Source organism: Mycteria americana, chromosome 1 (genome assembly GCF_035582795.1).
Source record: "Mycteria americana isolate JAX WOST 10 ecotype Jacksonville Zoo and Gardens chromosome 1, USCA_MyAme_1.0, whole genome shotgun sequence".
In the NCBI taxonomy this organism is placed as follows: Eukaryota; Metazoa; Chordata; class Aves; order Ciconiiformes; family Ciconiidae; genus Mycteria; species Mycteria americana.
The window spans coordinates 91478090-91499226 of record NC_134365.1 but is presented as its reverse complement, the minus strand read 5'-3'; the positions used below and the strand labels follow the sequence as shown (position 1 = coordinate 91499226).

Below are 21137 nucleotides of genomic sequence, written 5' to 3'. Positions count from 1 at the left end.
TGAACCATCTCTGAAATAGTCCCTGCTGAAGTTAATACCAAGTAATTCTTGTTTCCCACTGTCCCATTTTCCGATACAGCACATTTCCACACTGGCAAGTGGTAATTGCACGGCAGGATCTGAAATATTTTGGCAACAGATCACAAAAACTCTTCAGGATGTAGGAGGAAACATGGGATTACACAAGAAATGGGAACACATTAGCCAGTTAACATGATCAGAAAATTAACATTCAAAAAGTCATTTACAGTTTCAGCGTTAGCGTAGTATGTGGGAAACAATTCAAGAAGTTTAGAACTGCTGTTTCATATTGCTGGAAAACTCCACCATGATACTGCCTTCTCTTGTTTGTGTATTTATCTTGCCCGTTGAGTTACTTCTACCTTTAAACTGTGGAGCAAGTTTCTGCAACACTATACCAGAAGTAAAACAGGGTCTGGTCTGTTACACTCTGGTCTGTCACAAGTAGGCCCCAAAAGGCAAGAGTTTCAGCAGTCCCTTTGGAAGTCTCACCTACTCTTGGTTTTACACAGCACAAGTCAAATCTCATCTGTTCCCCAACCATGTATAGCCCCATTTTTAATGTTTACAGTTCTGCAAGGGTTCTGCCTGCAGCAATACCAGAATCAAGATGCCAGCAAATAATGGACAGACAACTGTAGAAATAACATTTTTGGTTTAGTGTTTGCAATTTGTTTTACAGCTCATAATGAAATACTGTTAGAGTTATTCTACATTCATATATTTCTAGCAAAATACACTTTTAAAAACATAAGGCACTTTAAGACTTCCTAAAGCAAATGCTCAAGATAAAAATTCAGCAAGAGGGTTGGATGAGAACCCTTTCTACCCTTAATGTTCAGGTCAGTAAAAGATCAATCCTCTAGTCAGGCAGGCAAATGAAATAATCAATAGAAAGGGTTCCAAGATAGAGTTACTGCTGTATTAGTGTGCATTCTGAAGTAGTCTATTTGAAGTATCTTCAGTTGGGGAGGGAGGGCATGGTGTGAATAAGATGCATTAAAATAGTTCTTTGAACTGGGTAACAAAGACACACTGCAGGGATTAAGTTTCATTACTTTCATTGGATTAAATTCCTTCCATTCATTATTGCCAACAAGAGTAAGGAACAAAAAGGAGCTGGTTCTTCCCTCCCTCCCCCCCACTCCCATTATAATTCAACACAAGATTTCAAAGACTTAAAATGACCAGGACAGAAGCCCATGAAAAACTGCATCTGGCCACTTCAGAGTATGTTTAAATATTCATTACTGACTTCCTCAAGTCTCACCTCTTATTAAAGAAAGAGAAACATAAAAGAATTGGCAACTGTTTAAGTTGCTTCCTGTCAAATTGATATTTTGCTTCTTTTTAACATGACCCCACTGTTCACATTAAGTACCTGCATTCAGAAACGCACCAGCAGCTCCCCTTGGCAGAGAGATGGTGGGGCAGAGGATGAATGCAGGCAGGGCCCTGGACCCCGCGGGGAAGAGGGAATGAGCAACTTTGCTTCACACACTTGCGTCTCTGCTTAAGAACAGTTTCAAAAGCTGGACGTGCTGGGCTGCTGTAGCAACAAGGGGACTGATACCAAAACACTGACTGAAGACTTCACTCGGAGACACATCTGTAAGAACTGAAATCCGCTCTTTAAAACTGACGGAGAGCTATAATGCTGGCAAAACCACTGTCTACTTCTCAGGGTCCCCAAGAAGGGGATGGAAGGAACCATCCAACAGTGTATCTTCAAGTTTTGTCTTACCTATTTTATTGCCTAGTACATTTTCCAGTCTCGGAGGGCTAACAATTGCTGGAAAAACTTGACTCCCGCTCAGTACATTAGGCACTACAGTACAAACCTGCATCCCTAGTCCTCTCAAATCCACCTCCGAGGGTAAAAAACCCACAACCAACCCACCATTTGTTTTTCTTACAAGTCCTTGATTGTTTTAAATTCTGACTTACTTGAATTGCACTTTAAAGCCCAGCAGCAAAAAGAAAAATTGGTAGCTATATTCAGGACTATATATAAATTTTTAAGAGACAAGACATTTTATCAAGTCTAAAAATGCATAGAGATATCAACTGCATAAGCTGTCAAGTTTTGACCTGGCTACAGTGAAGAAGCTTTGAAAAGAGATTAGCCTATTAGCCCTATCAGAATTGGGGTAGAATGGGATGCCTGTTCAGTTAGGAAAGAAAATGCAGTTAAGGATCAAGCTAAATTAGAACCAGCCACCACTGGTCTTAACCCGTCACACACAGAGGTGCTACTGTGCAAACAGGAACCGTGGTGAAATCCAACTTTGTAAAGTGAAAAAATGCATGACTTCAAGACAGCTGCTGCTAAAGAGAAGAAAGGAAGGTGGTACCTCGTGGCCCTGAGCTCAAGAGGTCTTAAGATCTCAACTTGTGTGGCTCACTTTCACTGGCAGAAAAGCCAAGCTCTAGATCACTCAGTTGCTCACTACTGTTATACTAGCAGCCTATTTAAAATTGTGGCTCTGCAATCAGTTTACTGTCCTTCAGCATTGGTATGACGATATTCACTTGGGACAGGAAGAAGCATCTGGAAGAGGAGATGAAGAACAAAACACAGGCCACTCACTGATCCCAATTTAACTAACAGCATGCAGTCAGTTTCTCTCAAAATCTGTAGGTTCTTCTTCCCAAGCAAACCTCAACAGAATTTGCTAAAGTGGCATCCAGTTGCTTTGCACATATACCTTATTGTGTCTTAAAAATATACTTTAAAAAAATTATTTGGAAAGGCACAGAGCACGTGCAGTTTAGTTCCTTGTAGATCTGTGCGTGTGGGGAATCTTCAGACTAAGTTGCAATGATTAATAAGGGACAAGGTGCTATTTTACAACCAGATCATTTCTTTCCAGTTCCAGTTCTCTCCAAAGGAAATCGGGGAAAAGAGCAGTGCTGTCAGGAATGCAAGGCAAGAAGTTCAGCCTGCACACCAAGACAGACTGGAACGTACAGTTTCACAGACCTTGTTCTTCAGGTCACATTAAAGGAAAAACTGTAGTCTAATAAAAAAAAAAGAAATCACTAAAGCTAGTTACAAAGAGTAGAATTATCAAAGTGCTTTTATATATAAAGTGTCAAATATAATTAAACAGGACCATTAACACAGAGCTGCCATAAGATATTCAAACAGGTACAAGCATTTTCTGAATGCAGGAGAGGAGCACAGGTTTTTAATTTCCCCTGTAGGGCCAAAGTGGGTTAAGAAAAGTTTTTCTTGTTCATTTAGCTTCTTAACACAATGTATTTGCTCTGCTCATGCATTCGAAGGCACAGTTGGATTTGTTCTATCTGAAACTGCATCAAAAGGACTGCCTGCCATGAAATATTAATAAAGGGGCAGCTCTCACTGAGCAAAATACAAAACAGCCCCATAAAGTAGATTTATAGATACCTGTCAATTCATAATATTAATTTTTATAAGCTATTTCTTGATACTTAAAAATCTGAGCTATTTTCTGCAGCTTTCCTTCAAACATAGTTTAAGATAACTGAATGTGTTATTTGAACAATCCAACAGACTGCCAAAGCTATTATAACAAGAGCAAATGCAAACAAATAAATAAGGAAGAGGTTTCAAAACCACCTCGTGCAAGATGCTCAGACAACATGCCTTAGCCTCCCTACTGGCTTTTCCTCTCATGTTATGAATAAGAAAAAGAAAAAAACCAAACCAAAAAACATTCTCCACGGCAATTCTCTCAGTACTTCCAATTCATTAAGCTGCTGCCTACTTTAAGCAGATGACCTTAAAGACGGAAAGTAACTCTGTACCAAGCATAGCAGAGCTAGCTGCAGCATGGGGACATGTTTGTTTAGAAACAAGAAATGTCAATCAAGACCCTTCCTGCAATTCACAGATATAAAAGCAGATTTGCTCCAGTAAGCTGAGACTCAAAAACATGATACAGAGCAGTGGATCTGGTCCCTTGCACAGGCAGTACAGCCACAAGTCTGAAGTAATACCAGTTGTCAATAGAACAACTTGTCTGTTTTCTGAAGGCACCATAAAGACAGCAACACTCCAGGTGTAATAGGAAGATGCAGTGGGAGGAAAAATAATGAATACAGTTAGGAGGGAACACTAGGAGCAGCTTGGTATAACAAGGGAGAAAAAAGGTGGCTCAGTTCTATGATGGCTGTAACATCTGTAACAGCACAGACCCTACACCTCTAGGCAAAGGAAGAGTAACCAGAGTTTGGAAAAATCTACTCCTGAACAAAAAAACCCCAACTCCCATTTTTAGTGGATGGGTGTAAAATCTGTAACTGAAATCAAAGGAGACAGCAAAGAATCAAAATGCTATATAAAACATTGGGGTCCATACATACTCACATGGCATCATTAGCCTGTTTCTGATCTACCACAGTGTTAAAAGATCTGGACAGTCTCCTTTGCTCTGCAGGATGACTGAAGTCCAGTGAAGTACCACGTATTAAAACTCTTCTCAATCCGCCAGTGAGAACAAATCCCCCTCCCCAGCCCGTATGGGGAGTGGGGGGAGCTGGGGGTGGTGTCTCCCAGAGAGGAGATGTTTCTAACAGCCCCAAGCACCCTACAGGCAGTATGCCACTGAGTTAGTTCTCCTAAGTAGCACTGCACCAAGCAAGTCTAGGCTTGCCAAGATGTTCTGCCCCTTACATGGACTTGAGGACAGTTTCTCATGAGCCCTTCAGGCCAGAGGTTCACGCTTCACTGTTCCATCATTGCTTTTCAAATAGGTTTTCCTTCCCGTCTTCCCCTCTCGCTCCCTGTTATCCCAGAAGGACTTTCTGCATCCTGCGCGCAGCGACACTGGCTTCATCCTCAGAGTCAGACTCGCTCTGGGAAGTAGAGCTCTGGGAGGCAGAGCTGCAGGGAGAGGAGCACTCTGGGGAGCACAGGTAGTGCATCAGCGGGAGGCGATACTTCCCACAGAAGTCAACGAACTTGATTTGTCTGACGCAGCTGTCAAAGTAGACACCTGTAAGGGCAGAGGGAACAGTAACAACATATGAGACCCTGTGCAGGTGCAGAGAAATCTGTAAACTCTGCAAGGTTGTTGTGGCTGGTGCAAATGCCTCAAATTGGGATTTAATTGACACTGCGCTGGACGTAGAAGCACAAGGGATATTGGAGGAAGAGAAGGGACCAGGACACCTACGGGAATGTGAAATTTCTTTCCTTAGAGAAAAAAAATCCTGTAAAACTGTATTTAGTAGGTGATTCAGAATGGCACACTCTACATGAAAAGACACAGGGCAGCTACTTCCAAAGAATTCGGCAATTTCTTCTAACCATTAGGGAGAAATCTCAGGCTGGGAATTTACAAACTTCCTAAATGTCAAATTAATTCATCCACTCTATTTTCAAACTTGTAAAACGTCTTCTACCAGCTAGCAAAAATGGGTTCACAAATAGACCTTCATAGCTCTACTTTTCTTCTGCTTGAGCGAAGTCACCATGCTGAGTTTGGATGCTACTTTCCATGGCAACAGTGTTGCTGTAACACACAACTACGTTCTCTTCCTGTCACAGCAAGTGATTTTAGACACTGACATTTTCAGAAGTTTCCAGTGGTGTTTTAAGTCCTAGCTCATCTGGAGTAAGCTTTTATCCTGCAGTGTTAGAGCAACACTGCACTACTGTGATGGTTCATAAGGAAAAGTGAAAAAGAGCAAAACCAATCCACTGTTATCCAAGCTGTGCAAAACTCTAGAAAAGGAAACACTTCTTTCCTTTCCAACACAAGTTCCAGCCCTTCCGTCTTTGCTTACAGAGCATGCTTTGATATTGTCCTGTAAGGAGATAAGATAGCAGACTGCATTATGACTGCAGGGTAGATACTAATTAATTTTTTTTTTTTCCTTAATCTTCTAAAGGCCGAATGCACAGATCATTTACTCCGGATAAAGATTAAGCACTAAGGCAAATTAAGCCCAAGCATTCTAGGCTTTTCTATGAAGTCTTCTCCTTCCAGGAACTACACGCTGGTAGTCCCAAGCAAGAGCTAAACAAGCTGCTCTTGGTAACTGGCAAGCACTACAGCCTCCCTCCTCTTTTCCATCCAGAAGTGAAGTTTGCTGTTCAGCAAGAGTGCTTGCAAAAGTTCTCCTGTCCATTACTTAGTCTGAGCTATTTCAGCGCAGGCAGATTGGAAACTTCAGACCATAAAAGCACGGTGGAGTGCTGGGATGAGCTGCAAAGACTCTGACAGAAACACTGTCTCACATTCCCATGCAAATACAGTAAACCAGCACTACAGCTTTGAACACTATTCCTAAGTGAACAAGGTTCCTTAAAGACAAGTTTGCAGGAGACCTGGAGCCAATGAAATACAGCTAGAATTTGGATGCAACAACACATTTAACCTGACTGAGCTACTAAAGTCATGGCAAGTCAGAGGAAAGAAAACCCCTCAGGTAAAAGCAGGAAGCAGAGCAGTTAAGGAGAACTTACCCCCACATTTAGGATTGGGACAGTTGCTGGCCAAGCTCAGATAGCGGACAAGATTCTCTGGGAGATCACTGGGAGCGTAGGGAACATTGCGAGTTTTAATTGTGCGTCCAGCCAGTTCCTGAAGGCTTGGGGGATTGTAGGTCAGGTCACGGACAAACCGAACCACCAGTGGGTTCCCACGCAAGCTCAATTCTTCCAGGTGAACCAGGTTAAGGATCTCTCGAGGAAGGTAAGTCAGCAGGTTATTGTGCAGGCTAAGGGAACGCAGGGAATGCAGCCTGAGGATGGAGATGGAAACCCAATCAAGATGTGCAAGCAAAATCATTCCGCAATTGCATTACATGCAGACCTGATTACTCTCCCCTCTCCCACCAATTTCTTTTCCTTTGCCTTTTCTTCCTCTTAAAGCATAAATTCATGCTAAAAGAGCTGCTGTTTCTCTAGCACACACAATGCCCTAGAAAACTTGGCTCAGCTCCAGAATGCCTGTTAAAGAAACACAGTCTTAAATATGCTGCTGTCCCTCCCAGTATTCCCCCCACACACCCCCCAGAAAAGGTAGCACAGAAGTATACAAACTGCTTGCTTTCAGAGGAGATAATTGTTTCCTTGTACCCAGTGCATGCATCAAGAACCATTCCATGCAATACTCTGAATAAGTCACCTGCTTTTGCTCATGCATTAAAGATGATCGCTGGTAGGCAGCCAACCCTGGAAAACCCCATGTTTTCATTGCTTGCAGCTGCATCACCTTGCACTGTGATACTGCCAGATCTCAAAAGCTAAGCAAGGTCAGGCCAGGCTAGCATCAGCACAGGTGACAAGCAGATTTTTTGGCTTTTGGAGGAGGCATTCTCCTCTCTCAGGAAGCACAAAGCAATGCTCCAGCACAGCATCCAGGGATGCTGTCAAACCAGTACAAGTTACAAGATAACTGGACATTGTCCATCAAGAATAATCCCACTATACCATAAAATTCCAACTCGGAAAACTCTGTGCTGCCATTCAATTGCTTTTGAGCTACACACTGAATTTTCACCTCCCATCTTAGGCTACCCGTACAGACTTTGCAGTGTCCTCTTTCCCCCATTATGAAACAGATAAAGCAGTAACTTATCCTCTAGAGCTCTGCTGTAGGATTGAATGAACACTAAAACATTCTGAGATCTAGAGTAAGAAATGCCAAGGAACACAGGGAATGGTACAACACAAAAGCACACACAAAAAGGCTTTGGGTGAAAGACAAAACAGACCAAGCATTCATCACTAAGAATACAGTAGCATGGCGGTTTATCTTTTCTGAGTTGCCCAGGTACTTCTCAGGGTACTGAGAAGTGTATAGGTGTCCAGATTTGTACTCTCTGTACAAATCTATTAATTCACCTTAAAGTGTATACTTGGTGACATTTTTTTTTCCATAACCCTTTGATTGAGATTTCCATATTATATATTCACAGTCTGCCTGCAGTGCACCATGCTAAGGATCTTCTTGTTCAAGCCTAGTCTCATTAACAAACTGAAGGACAAATAGGTCCTCCTAGGTGCTTTTATCCACAGATGCAGAAGAAAAAGTTCAAAGAGTTAATTACAGCTGGTGGCTGATGACAGAAAATACTCACTGTGCCAGCTGAGGTGGAATGCTCTGGATCTTGTTGTCACACAGAACTAGATAGCTTAGAGAAGGCAGGTTTGCTAATTCAGGTGGAATTGAAGTAATGAAATTCCCTCCAAGGTACAGAAACTCTAAACTGAAAAAGAGAAGAGAAAACACTGCATTATTTCATTAAGGTCATTTCCAGTTTCATTTAACACTAGGTCTTCTCATCTCCTGCACTTCTTAAAGAAAACTTACATACTCTCATATTATGTACGAGATAATTTGCTGAGGGGAAAAGGAAAAAAAAAGCTGAGTTCCACATCAAAATTACAATGGAACTGCTGTTTCACAACAGCTAGTGTTGAGATTTACCTCCAGCAGTCACCACTACATCTGTAGGTAGGCACCAGACAACTATGTATTCCTACACCAGCCCCACATGCAAAGCTCCTGCTCCTGATCCCAAGGAAGAGCAGCCTGCACACACAGGGTCTGCAGCACCGACGCATCTCCTGCTGCAGCCAGTGGGACTTCTCTCAGTTTCAGCAGGAGCACAGCAAGAGAGCAGTGGCTCTCCCTGAAAATCCTGGCCCTGCACAAGCACTAGTCGCTCTTTACGGTATCATTTGACTCCTCAGTAACTAACTGCAACCTTTCAGCAGAAGTCAGAGGCAGCCAGTCCCACTTTGATACAATTCACATACCAACACCACCACAGCTGCAACAGCACAGAGTGCATCTAAGTCACACAAGTACACGCGTGCAATTTCTCGGGTAGACTGATTTCAGTATACTGAAGTCATGGAGCCCCAAGCTACCAAAAACATTAGCTGGGCTTAACTGCAGTTTGGGCCTAAATAAAAAGAATAATTCACTGGACATCCTGTGGAAACTCAGTGGATGCGAGACAGGAACAGAGAGGCACTAGAACCCTTCTGCCAGGTGAAGTATCCAGTATTTGCTGTGCATCTCTGCCCTTCTAGGAAAAATAACTGGCAAGCACTTCTCTTCAACATAATAGCTTCAATTCCCCATTTCATAAAGGCAAATAGCTTTTCTCCCCTGTCCTCAGACCTTGTCTGGAAGAAGAGCAAAGGCAGGTTCAGTTTGGGTACTTCTGGCTAGGAAGAGACACATTGCTAATCACGGTCTAGACAACACTTCTTCCCATGCCTGAAACAGTGCCTGCGGTACTCACGCTGGTTCAGTATCTCTGGTACATACTCAGGTTAGCTGCCTAACTACAGTGTACATTCCCCCCTCTGATCTACCAAGCATTTCCCGCAGGTCAGAAAGGAGAAGTCATCCAGGCTCCGTCAGCCTTTCTTTAAGAACAGCTTATAACCTCCTTGGAATAGGAGACACCTTCATCTCACCACAGCACGTCAGAGAGGCTACGGATACAGCTGGCAAAGGAACACATGACCAAACCACCCAAAGGATATGGTACTCAACGCAGAGAAGGTCTAAACCCTGCAACTGTGCCACAGCATGTGTGGAGCACCAGAGAAGCTCCCCCCTGAGGCTTCCCCTGGAATGGAGCAGAACAACAGTAGAAAGACTATCTCGTTCAGTTCTTGCAAGAAACTTGAACCCCAAAGATCCAATGACAGCATCTGCTTCGGCTACACAGGCTACTAACACAGCATAGAGGTCCACCTGCCCATCAGCAAAGAACAGAACAACAAAACCACTGCAACACATGAGGACATGCTCATGGAGCTTAACTTCCCCTGGATTTGCTTACCTTTTTGGAGTATGTCAGAGGAAAGCTAAATACCTGAGATTTGACAAAGTGGGTAAAGAATTACGCCATTTCTAAGCCTCAGATTTAAACTGAATTTGACTATATGAAAGGAAGTAACTATACTTGCTTCAGCTGAGAGATCAAGTGGGACAGCACATTTGGAGGTTATTCTGAACACGCAAGAAAGTATACAGGAAAAAAACCCACCACCTACACCCCACTGTTCAAAAGTAGCCTCTCTTCCACAGACAACCTGTAGGTGAGGAGTGGGGGTAGGAGGAAGGTTGCTGTGCAGAGACCTCGTCAAGGGGAGATTTATTTTTAATTAAATTTTGATCCCCTAACAAAGCCCTGAGTTTTAACCAAAATTCCTCCTTCAACCTCCATTGTTTCCCAAGGTGGATTTAGGCTGCTTGGCTCTCATTAGGGACTTAACTGCTGACCATACAATTTGTAAGCATATTTTAACTCCATGCCATCGCTGGAGCCCGCACCGAAAACTGTTGGGCAAGGGAATTTTAGTAATGTGGATTTCAATGTTTAAACAAGGTTTAGATGTGTACAAGTTTCCACTTCCTTAGAAAAGTGAATAATTAACTCTTCATCCTCTGTGTTTGAAGACAATAATGCCCATAAAGCCACGTTGTGTAAAAACACATACTACCAGGGAAGGGGAAGAAGGGTGCAAAATACATAGTTAAAAATGTTTTTGAAATTCATTTCAAGGCGTGAAATGTGTAAGTTTCAAGAGCAGCTTACTGCACAAACCAAATGTGCAAAACCACTGCCTACAAACTACTTACAGCTTTCAAACCCATTCTTTGTAAAGTCTGTGTAATGAGAACATTCAGTTATACTAGCCAGGATATAAATCCCCAACATCAGACTACAAACTGTCCCTAACTAAAAATCCACTGACCAGATAACTGCTTCAGTGGCAACAAAGGGCTTCTTAAAAATTGTTTTCTTTTTACCTATCTTCTGAATCACCTTTTTGAGGTCAGTAGACTAACTCCTCACTGGGCCCACTCTAGTACAGCAAATTCAGAATTTCCAACATCAACTTAAGATATGAATTTGATGGTAAATTTATTAAAAAAGCACAGTGATGATGTTTTGAAACTATAAAGAAACTTATTTTGAATATAGCAGGGATATTCTTATAGAGTCCACTGCTCAGTAGGCAAAAGGAATCTGTAACTCCTGTCCCCCAAAATACAATTTGCTAGAAAGAAGGATCTAGCCTAGTCTTGGCTGAGCAAGAGGTAGAAATTAACAACAGTCATTTCTGCATCAAATTAAAGTATCAAGAATTGTTTGAGTAAAGCTAATCACAACACAGGCAAGGATTTTCAAGAGACACAACCCTTTTGCAGTGAGCACTGACCACACTACTGGGGCCACAGTTTGTTCCTAGCTCAGCTACTCCTGGCCTGATTTTTGTGTCATACTAAGCCCATACCTAGAGGCCAAGGCAACACTGGCTCTTGAGCTGTCCTACTCCGGGGACAGTCTGCTGCTCGGTAAGTCAAGCAAGAGCACTGCTGAGCTCTGCTCTCCTCACAGAAGAGCCCCTCTAACGAGGCAATCCACAACGTTTACCATAGTTTTTCACAGGAGGATCATAACAGAGACAGGAGTGAGCTCAGTGAATACTTCTAACTAACCTTTCACACTAAAGCCCAGTTTTTCTGACAATCATTAATCTACATAGTCATTTGGACCAGCCAGCTAAGGTCTCGTGCATCGCTGTGTACACAGGAGAGCTGGAATTTTTTTCTGTACTTTCAGGAGTCGGTCCAGGAACTTAGGAAAGCCAGAGAGCAACCAGCCTCAAACGAACGTAAGCTCAGTTCCTATTTTTGAAGCTAGAATAAATGATGTACTTCCAACCTGCGACACAGGATCTGGCTGAACATGTTTCAAGAGGGGACAAACACTAACAAAATCTATCTCAACAAAAACTGGAAAAAAAAAAACCAAACTCAAAAAACATTTGACAGAGTAACTAATGGGGGCTGACACTTTCTCTCCTGCCTTTTAGCAATGTTTACAAATACACTAATAAAAGGCCAGAGTCCCTTTCAGCCTCATGTGCAGCAGGCCCCTTGCTCAGCACAGCCAGTACTAATTACTGCCAAGCAGCAGCCGGCACAGAACACCAAGCCCATCGCGTGTCGCTCCTCTCTAGCAGGGGATTTCACACCACCGGGGGGTAGGGTGGCTGTGTAAATCATTTTACATACAGGAAGGGAGTGGGGAAATACTCAAACAACTATGAATCGATTCAGCTGGTGGCAGCAAAGTTTAACATGCCAAGAGACTGTACATTCTTGCTTGAGTATGTCCTTGAGGTTTCCAGGTCATCATATAGCACAAACAAATCAAAAAGCCCCAAAACACTCAGTAGGAAGAGCCCACTCTGAGCACTAGTGGTATTTTTGATACCCTATCAATTACCATGACACTTTCATAGTCATGTTTCAAGGGGAGAATGTCTTCTGGCATAGAAGATACTCAAATTTTCAATCCACCTGGTTTCCCCACAGATGCTTCTTTGGATAAAATTTAACAGCTGACATCAAACAGATGCATCTAAATAGGTAATCTAAAACAGAAACAGTGAGCCTGAAATAGCTCCAGGTCTTTTTAAGATAAACTTTTTAGCAAGAAATTTCCAGGGTAGTTTTGAGGCTTATGCAAGGGAGGAATTTAAAAGCAGCCCACAATACACTCCTGTTAACCCTGTTCTACGATTTGCTAATTCCTGAGAGAACTGCATAGCCTTTGCTGACACGCAAATTTAAGATCAAACAGTCGTCTGAAAACTATTTGCAAAACGTTTGAAGAGGGTAAGAAAAAGGGAGGCAGCAAGCAGATTTCCTAATGCTGTATCTTTATCAAAGCTACACTTGCCGTTTTTCCCACACTGTAACAGCCGTTAAGTGCATGCTTGTCTAACATGCTTAATACTACCCACAAATAAAAGCAAATACTCTGGTTTTCATTGCATCTAAGCCTTTACACAAAACTTGGATGAATTCAGTTAGGCGTCTGAGGCCTTTGATCCCAGCCCTTGCACAACTGGGCTTTACTAGAGGAATCCAAGCAAGAAGGAAAGGAGCATGCACAGCAGATGCCTGGAAAGAGCCTGGCTCTTTTCCAAGCTCTTTCCACCTGCTCCTGGTGCTCTACCGAGCGTGAGAGCATTAACTAGAAGAGTTAGACTAAACTCAAAATTCACAACAGGAGATTCAAGGTATCTATTGCATTTTGCTATACTCTTGAGAATTCTTCCCTTTACAGGATGCTTGCAAGACATTTCCCCAAGCAGGGACACTGATGAGGGCATTCCATGCACCCTTAAGCCAAAAGCCACAGCTGGACAGTGAGGATCACAACTGTATTTTACCAGACTTGCCAAACAAATTTTGTCCAGAACAGGCACAAGCAGATGACCACATTTCTAACTCACCAGCTATAACACACAACGCCCCTTATTGCATCCCCAGCTGGATCAGCAGAGGAAGGATACACGCAACCAATGCAGCAGTGGGATGTCTACGCAGACCACAGTTCAGGAGCTGCTGGGGGCTGTGAATCAAGTCCGGGAGACAGTGACTGACCATAACATCTCACACTGAAAACACAGCAAGATCATGGTTGGAGGGAGAACTACAGAAAAGATGACACTTATGTCTACCTATGCTAAGCTCATCTTTTATCTGGCAACAAACAGGAAAGCAATGCAAAGAGGGCTGCTCTCATCCATCTGGTCCATTTTCTACTCGAAATTCACAGCAACAGCCAATGCTGCAATTCAAGTCTTGGACTGTACTGACATTGCTAGCAGACAGCAACTGGGGTGGTGGGCATGCAGAAGGAGCCTTGACATGATTAAAAAAAGCCCTCTGCAGGGCCCACACTTATCTTCTTTCTCAGAAACTTAAGACGCTGTTGTAGGTCACCAGAGACAGTTATGGTGGAATAAGGAGGAAAGAGCATTGCATTTTCCACAATGCTTCCCTAATGGAAAACATGAAGCAAAGGCTATTGATCCTTGGTGCCAGCATGCTATGACCAGCATCACCCTGCTGCCATCACCAGAGCAATCACGATCATCCACTTGTGAAGCCATCTGAAGGAAGCTTCAAGCATTAGGACATCTACAGGTGGTCCCTTCTACAAGATCCTAGGAGGCAACTGATAATCAGATGAAAGGCACATATGTCCCACGGGATCTTGCACTGCACACAAAGATTTGTGTGGGGAAGGATGGGGCAGATGGCCAAAGCTGGAAGGAGTAAGACAAGACAGCAGCAGGACTGGCTGTGGTTCTTATCGCTGTTCATTAGCTTGCCAAATCACTAGGAACATGCTAAGAAAAGGTTTTTTGCACAAAATGCTTGATTCCAGCTTACTGCAAAGTTGTGGCTTTATTATCTTCATGTGAGTAACAACACAACACACGTCTCTCATTCCAGGGCCCCTGCATCTGTAGTTGCCAGCATGTTCCTTCTTCAGCAGATCAAACCCATCAGCTTTCTATTCTTTCAACTTCAACGTGTAGACTCCTTACCTGCTGTATTCCTGTCCTCCAATAAAGCTGATGCGCTACCCCTTCAAAAACTACAACAGGAAACTGTATGGGGCACAGAGGAAAGACATGAGGCTTAGTTATCATGAATTAAAAAAAAAAAAAATCTCATCAGAGCTCAGACATTGTCTGAAAACATAAGAAGTATTTCTAGATCTCTGCAACTCTCCTCAGCTCTATATCAGTGCCTGGAGCAAATAGGAAGCTGCCAGGGTCACGGGAAGAAGAGAACTGCTGGCCTCAGGAACTCTAGTACCAGCAGGAGGAACATGTCCGGTCAAAGTGCCGCCTGCATTCCTCTGTGGTCTCAGAGACCACGAGACATGAGAAAAATTTCTTTTACAGGAAGTTGCCTACGGAAAAAGGCTCAAAGTCTTGGCTCGCCAGCAACAGCGAGATGGACACTTGCAGCCTGAGCTGTGAAGTTAATAGAGGCCCCAACACCTACACCAGGTCCCACCTCCTGTGTCAGAGTTCAGAAACAAATAGATGCCTCCATGTTGCCCTGCCACAACAGCTGGCTCTGCTCTGTCCTTGCTCAGGCTCGTTTTACCCACTTCATCACTATGCACGCTCACGGTGTGGACACCTCTCTTGTTGGCAGGTGGGAGGAGGGTCTGGCAGCAGTTTCTCTCCAGTACATATTTACTAACTTTTTGGCAAGGATGTCAGGTCACTGGTTATCTGGCTCCTAATGAGTAGATTCAGGATTCCCTCTGGAGGAACATTAGATTATAAAGTATTGTTTTCTCCCAGCTCTGGCAAGCAAGTGTGCTGCTCTCTTTTGTGACTTAAGCAGTCCCAGATACAGAAGAGTCACTGATGGTATAGTGGTAAAGAACCTGACAATCCTGGTGGAGCATGGATTCGCTATCTTGAGCTAAAGTTCAATTATATTATGGTAACATGTCAGCAGAAGTTCAATGAGTTTGCAGTGATTACACGGGCAGCAGACACAAGCTGGGTCTAGTCTAGTTTTTCTACCTGACACATCACTTTGTAATGATAAACAGACAGTTCAATAGCCTTGTCCGCATTTGCCCTCTCAGAATTGTCGTTCTAGGGTTTGAGTATGACCATCCCAAGAAAAGCTGCAGGACAGGACAAACAGGAGCCTTGCTTCAGGGCAGGTCAGAGCAACAAGGCAGAGTAACCATGCAGCAGTATTTTGACAGCAGCGCAGCATGGAACACAGCACACAGCCCACTGGGGCACCATGTGCAGTGCTATGCAGCCTGGTACCTTCCCAGGGTCAGCAGCATAATGAAAAGCAGGCCTGAGGTTTGCCTTCTTAGGGGGGAGGAGGGGGAAAGAAGAGAGAGAGAGAAAGCACAACCACAGATGAACGCATGTAAGCAGCAGCAGAGAGCCTCTGCCTCAGAGGTGGGTGCAACAATCAGATCCCAAACACATCCTGGATGCTACCAGGCATGCTATGGAGGCAACGTGGATCATCTCCCATGCACAACTGCTCTCCTCCATTGGCCTTCTCTCCCATGAAGTTGGTGCCACTGTCCTCAGTTCCTGCGTTATCCCTGAAGCAACTGCTTCTGAACAGAGAGAAAGCTGAGGTTCCTCCTCCTCACGACAGCCCCAACCTAGATGCAGCCCAACTCCACTGAGAAGGGTATGGGCATTCTCTAGCACTCAAAATGCCTCATAGCATCTCTCAAACTTAGCTTAACCCAGCATTGCTCCAGATCCTCAAACAGGTGCACGCTGTGCCATCTGGGCAAAAGCCACATACACAATTGTATTATATAGCAGTGGACAAAACCATTTCCTGCCAGCACTCAAGCAGTTCTGGTACCTCCAACCTAAGACCGTGGGAGACAGCACTCCACATACAGCATCCTGCGCTTCCACTGGATGCAGCTCTGCTGAGCCATTGGGGTGAATCGAGCTACTAAGTAGGGTCAAGGTTGCTGGAATTTACGTAAGAGAGGCTGCCTGTGGCAAGTCCCTTGGCAAAGAGCTGTGGTGAAGAAAGTTCAGACCCAAAGTCTTAGCACAGAGCCACACAGGGGCTAGTCTGAGGCTTGAGAAACCAGCAGAACACACAGAGGTGCCCGTGTGTAACACGCGAGTCAGAACACAGTCCCCAGCTTGCCCAGGAGGATGGCAGGCTTCAGAAGTACCTATCCCAGGTCAATGCAGGCAGCTAATACCCAGTTCTACCTAAGATCTGTTCCCACCCCACCAGTGTTCCCAACTGCCATGATTCAGCCGCAGGTTTCTATGTCATCGGCCTGCGGTGGTTTGATCCAGCCCCAGGGCCAGAGACTGCACCTGAGCACAGCCTAGGGCTCTACGCTTCAGAAGATCCGCCAGCTGATCTGTCAGATCTACATGAGCTGGATGGGTGGAGAGAAACACAACAAAACCCCAACCATGCCAGCAAGCACCCTGATGAGACTGGAGCTGTATCAGCAGAAAGGCCCTATTGTTTGCATAAGCCACAACCAGATCTTTATTCTCCTGTGCAGTCCATCGTGCAGCCGTGAGCTGCATGAGACCAGGGGTTTTATTTTCCTCTCACCTAGAGATCTGTATTAAAGCAAAGCCATGGAGAGCCTTCGGCATGTCAACACTCATACCAACCACACTGTCCTTAGGAGAGCCTCCCCTGCACCGAGGCAGTCCGAGGACTAGGAAATCCCGAGAGAGTCACTCATTTTGCAAGCGCAGAAGGCCCATCGTGTGCCTGAAGAGCGGTCTGAGTTTTGGTAACTCAACCTGACCAAGGGGAAGAGACACGTTAGCAGCAGCAGTGCTTGGAGACATCTGAGGCTGGACAAAACTTACTCCCCGAGCGGGAGCGAGACACGAGGCGTGCTGCCGGCGGCACCTCGCTTTGCGGCGAGAAAATCTGGTTGGGTTTGCCTGGCAGCCGCCGGGGTTTTTCTGTCCCCCCGGGCAAAGGCCCGGCCCCGGAGGCGCGGGGGGCCCGTCCCGCCCGGCGCCCTGCCCTCACCTGCGGAGCTCCTGGATGTCGGGCGGGATGCCGTGGAGGCGGTTGCCGCCGAGGCTGAGGCTCTGCAGCCCGCGGAGCCCCAGCAGGGCGGGCGGCACCTCGGCGAAGCGGTTCCCGCTGAGGTTGAGGACGCGGAGAGAGCGGCCGAGCGGGGCCTGCCCCAGCCCCTTGGGCAGCGAGCCGGGCCCGCCCAGCCGGTTGTTCTTGGCCAGCAGCGTGTGCAGGCGCGGCAGGGCCAGCAGCTCTGCGCCCAGCTCCGCCAGCCCCGTCCCGCTCACGTCCAGCACCTCCAGCGCCGGGAACCACTGCGACAGCCCGGCGGGCAGCGGGCCCGACAGCCGCCGCGGCGACAGCACCAGCCGCCGCGCCTCCGCGCTGCGCCGCGCCGCCAGCTCCGCCGCCAGCTCCGCCTCCGCTGCCGCCGCCTCCTCCTCGCCCTCCGCCGCCGCCGGGCCGCGCCGCGGTGGCTCCGGCTCCGGCGCCAGCTCCGGGGCCGCGCCGCCCGCCGCCGCCGCCATCCCGCTCGCACCGACCGACGTCCCCGCGCGGCGCCGCCGCCCTTGCGTCACCCCGGGGGCTCCCACCTCGCCCCGCCCCGCCTCGTCCCGCCCCGGAATCTGAATAGCCCCGCCGGCCCCCCACGGCCCCATGCTCGATCCTGGGCGCGCCGCCCGCCGAGGCGAAAGCGGCCCCCGCGGCCGGAGAGGGGCGAGCGCTCTTATGCAGGTTGCGGGGCGCCCGCGGGCTGGCGGCGGGGAGAGAGCCAGCCCCGCCGCGGCCCCGGAATGAGCATAGGAGGGAGGTGCGGAGGCGGGAGAGTGGGGGACAGGGTCTGTGGAGAGCAGGCGGGCAGCCCCCGCACCCGGCGGGGGAGGTTACCGTTACCGCCCCCGTGGGACCGTTACTCACCCCCTGGGTCACCGTTACAGCCCGCTCCCGGCGGGCCTGGCCAGCCGGGCTGCTGGAGAACCGCTGGGTGCCCGCGGGGAGCCTGGAAGTGGCACCTGCTCCCTTCAAAGGGCTATGCACCTTCAAAAGGCTTGCTGAAGTTGGGCAGTGCTAAAGCTCTGAGTCCCTCTGAATGAAAAATTAAAAAATAACCTTCCTCCTGTCCTTTTCACTCATCCTCGGACCCCGAGGGAAAGGCGCTCTCTGTTCCACCTGTGCCCCAGGCCTGCCTCTGTGGTGGCTGCTGGCGGCGGGGCCTGGTCTGTGGTGTCCTTGGCCTTGCAGTCGGCTGGTGCTTTGTCCGGGGTTTGTCTGCTTTGGTCCTTGCAGTCCTGCTGCTGGTGGGGCACCAAGACAGAGGTGCCTCCCCAGAAGTACCTTGCTGTATCTCCTTGCCTGGATGTGAAAAGACAGCTTTAATCTTGAGCTAGGGCATTGGCAGGAGTTAATCCGCAACAGCTAAGTCTGTCAGGCGAAGAGGCCTGATGCAGGTTACAGACTGAGACAGAGCTGACCCCGGTTGTACCATATATGAACAGGCAACTCAAGATTTGTGATTTCAGTTCATCACCCTTTGGACACTGGTTAATGGTGTAACCAGTAATCGCCCATTGGAAGAAGCAGCAGCAATGTGTGATGACAATGAGAAGATTAACAGCCCAAGGCAACTTTTGCCCTGACAAAGTCTGGGCTTAAGAAACAGACTGGCTTCCTTGTGATGCATAGAGGAACCAAAAAGAAGGGAGAGGCAATCTCCCACCTGCTTAAAACACTTAGTATACTCATATACACTGTCATCGTAGAGCAGAAGAAACATAAACCACGGCTGGCTTGTACCAGCCAAGAGTTTAAAAACAATGCATGAAGCAGTAACGATGCTGAGTTCAAAGGTGTCCAGAACAGTGTGGATGAAACCCATGGTCCACTTGTCCTTCCTTTGGCGCTCCTATGAACTCTGGATTTTATCACTATAAATACTTTTGAATTGACAGCTCCTGTTCCCAAGAGCAGGGAGTTGTCAGGGCTGTGCCCAGCCTTCAAGAAAGGGTGTGCTGTAGTGGGTGGGAATGAACAGGTCACCTTCCGTTGGACTTGTTTCATTTGTTTTATAAGTCTCTATGGGTTCACAGATGCAACCCCTGATGTGAACCCAGAGATAGCTGTGTAAGAGCAGACACTGTACCAGTATAGTTATTTCTTTCAGTATAGTTATTTATTTTCAATATAATTTTGCCCACTCTATAAAGGTTGTGCTGTTTCAGCTGGATCAGGATAGTTTGTGGGAGGGTTTATGTAAGCACAAGAGTAAGGTCATCTGGATTTTGCTTGTCTCCTGCAATGCTTTAAGCCTGTGTTCTCCCAAAGTTGTGTCCTGTGAACTGGTTCAGTTTTTTTTTAGGAACTGAGTCTTATTATAGATCAGTTTGCTCCCATCTTCAGAATTAGAGTTAATAAACACCTTACAAATGCAGTTCAGAGTCTTGATCAACTACTTAATAGCCTATTTCTCAGTTTGAGGCTTAACAGTGCTGGAGGATTGTGAAGTGATTAAGTGTATGTAGCTATAGTGCAGCAACTTGCTAACTGTGCTTAACTCCATAAACAGACAGGTCGGAGTTTTTGCCAGGCCTCTGCTAGCAGTGGGCAACAGACTTTTTGCTCTTCTTCTCTCCCACCCCAAAATCATTTTGCTTCAGTAAGTATGCATGATGCACAAGGCAAAGTATTTATAGTGCCATCTAGCTAAATTTGTGGCTGACACTTCTTTTCATTCTTTCTTAAAATCCTGGGAAATTCTAGCAGTAGAAATTAAAGTAATAAAGCAGACCCACTTTTCAATTGAGCAGTGAAGGGGCACGGAATGCCACAGTTAAGAGTGCATACGCAGCAGCTGGTACATGCTAAAGAGGCCATTTGGTGTGAAAAGTAATATGTTATATGACACCGTTAAAGGCCATTTCATCATTCAGCAAAGGTGACAAGAGCCATTCAGCCCTGTCTTCACAAGCTCATATCAGAAAGACAAGGGATGTCAGGAAAGTCACCAGCCTGTTCTCCCATCTTAGGGTAGGACCAGCTATACTTGGTCTATTCCTGATAGCTGTTACTCTAGTCTGTTCTTAAAATCCATACAGTCTGTGAAATATCAAGGAAGCATCTTCCAGTTCTTTGCTAACCTTGGTATTCAAAAGCATTCCCTGATGCCTCATCTAGATCTGCCTCGACTGCCGCAACTGAAGCTAGTGTCCCATCCGCCACAGCGAGATGGGTATGTTCATCTTGGTAGCACTCTCCACCTGAAGACAAACGTTTAGAGCTTTCCTTCTTAATTGTGCCTAAGGCTTCTGATCTGTCCTTGTAAGTCATGTTTTCAAGGCCTTTAGTTACTATTTTTACTTGCCTCTGGGTTCTTTCCACCTGATCCACCTGTTTTGTGAGAGGCACTGCCCAAACCAGAAGGTACTTAGCTGAGGCTGCCCCGGTGCCACACAGGACAGTGATTGCCCCATACTTCACTGCCTGTGGCCCTCTGTATTCTTCCCATTCTACAATGGTTTGCCTTCCCATCAGCAGCATGACCCTAACTCATGTTCATCTTATGATCACATCACACATGGAGAGCTGCTAGATTGTTCTTTCCCAATTGCACAGGTGGAGCGTGTGCTGGCGGAGTGAACGGGGAATACTGAAAGAATTGTGGAGCAATCTCATCATTAAAAGCACATGGCTGGGAGGCAGGAGTCGTGGCTGCCGGCTGCATCTCTGCCACTGGCTCGCCACATGATGGCAACTTTC

The 21137-nt window shown here is 46.2% G+C and overlaps 1 protein-coding gene across 1 annotated transcript; it reads right to left on the bottom strand.

The window, feature by feature from the left end:
• Positions 1 to 17971, bottom strand: LRRC58 (leucine rich repeat containing 58). Its single transcript, XM_075512174.1, has 4 exons — positions 17394 to 17971; positions 8098 to 8226; positions 6479 to 6756; positions 1 to 5003 (listed from the first exon to the last, which is right to left on the bottom strand). The coding sequence occupies exons 1-4, from the start codon at positions 17909 to 17911 to the stop codon at positions 4795 to 4797; spliced, it is 1134 nt and encodes a 377-aa protein (XP_075368289.1). The 5' UTR covers positions 17912 to 17971; the 3' UTR covers positions 1 to 4794.
• Between the last annotated feature and the right edge of the window lie 3166 nt (positions 17972 to 21137).

What these genes read in the sequence shown, in the direction of transcription:
- LRRC58 (XM_075512174.1), bottom strand. Translation starts at nt 17,911, where the DNA reads ATGGCGGCGGCGGCGGGCGGCGCGGCCCCGGAGCTGGCGCCGGAGCCG. An exon ending in GACATCCAGGAGCTCCGCAG is followed by an intron (nt 8,227 to 17,393) that starts GTGAGGGCAGGG and finishes TCTCTTTTTCAG; the next exon opens with TTTAGAGTTTCTGTACCTTG. An exon ending in ATTCCACCTCAGCTGGCACA is followed by an intron (nt 6,757 to 8,097) that starts GTGAGTATTTTC and finishes CTCCATCCTCAG; the next exon opens with GCTGCATTCCCTGCGTTCCC.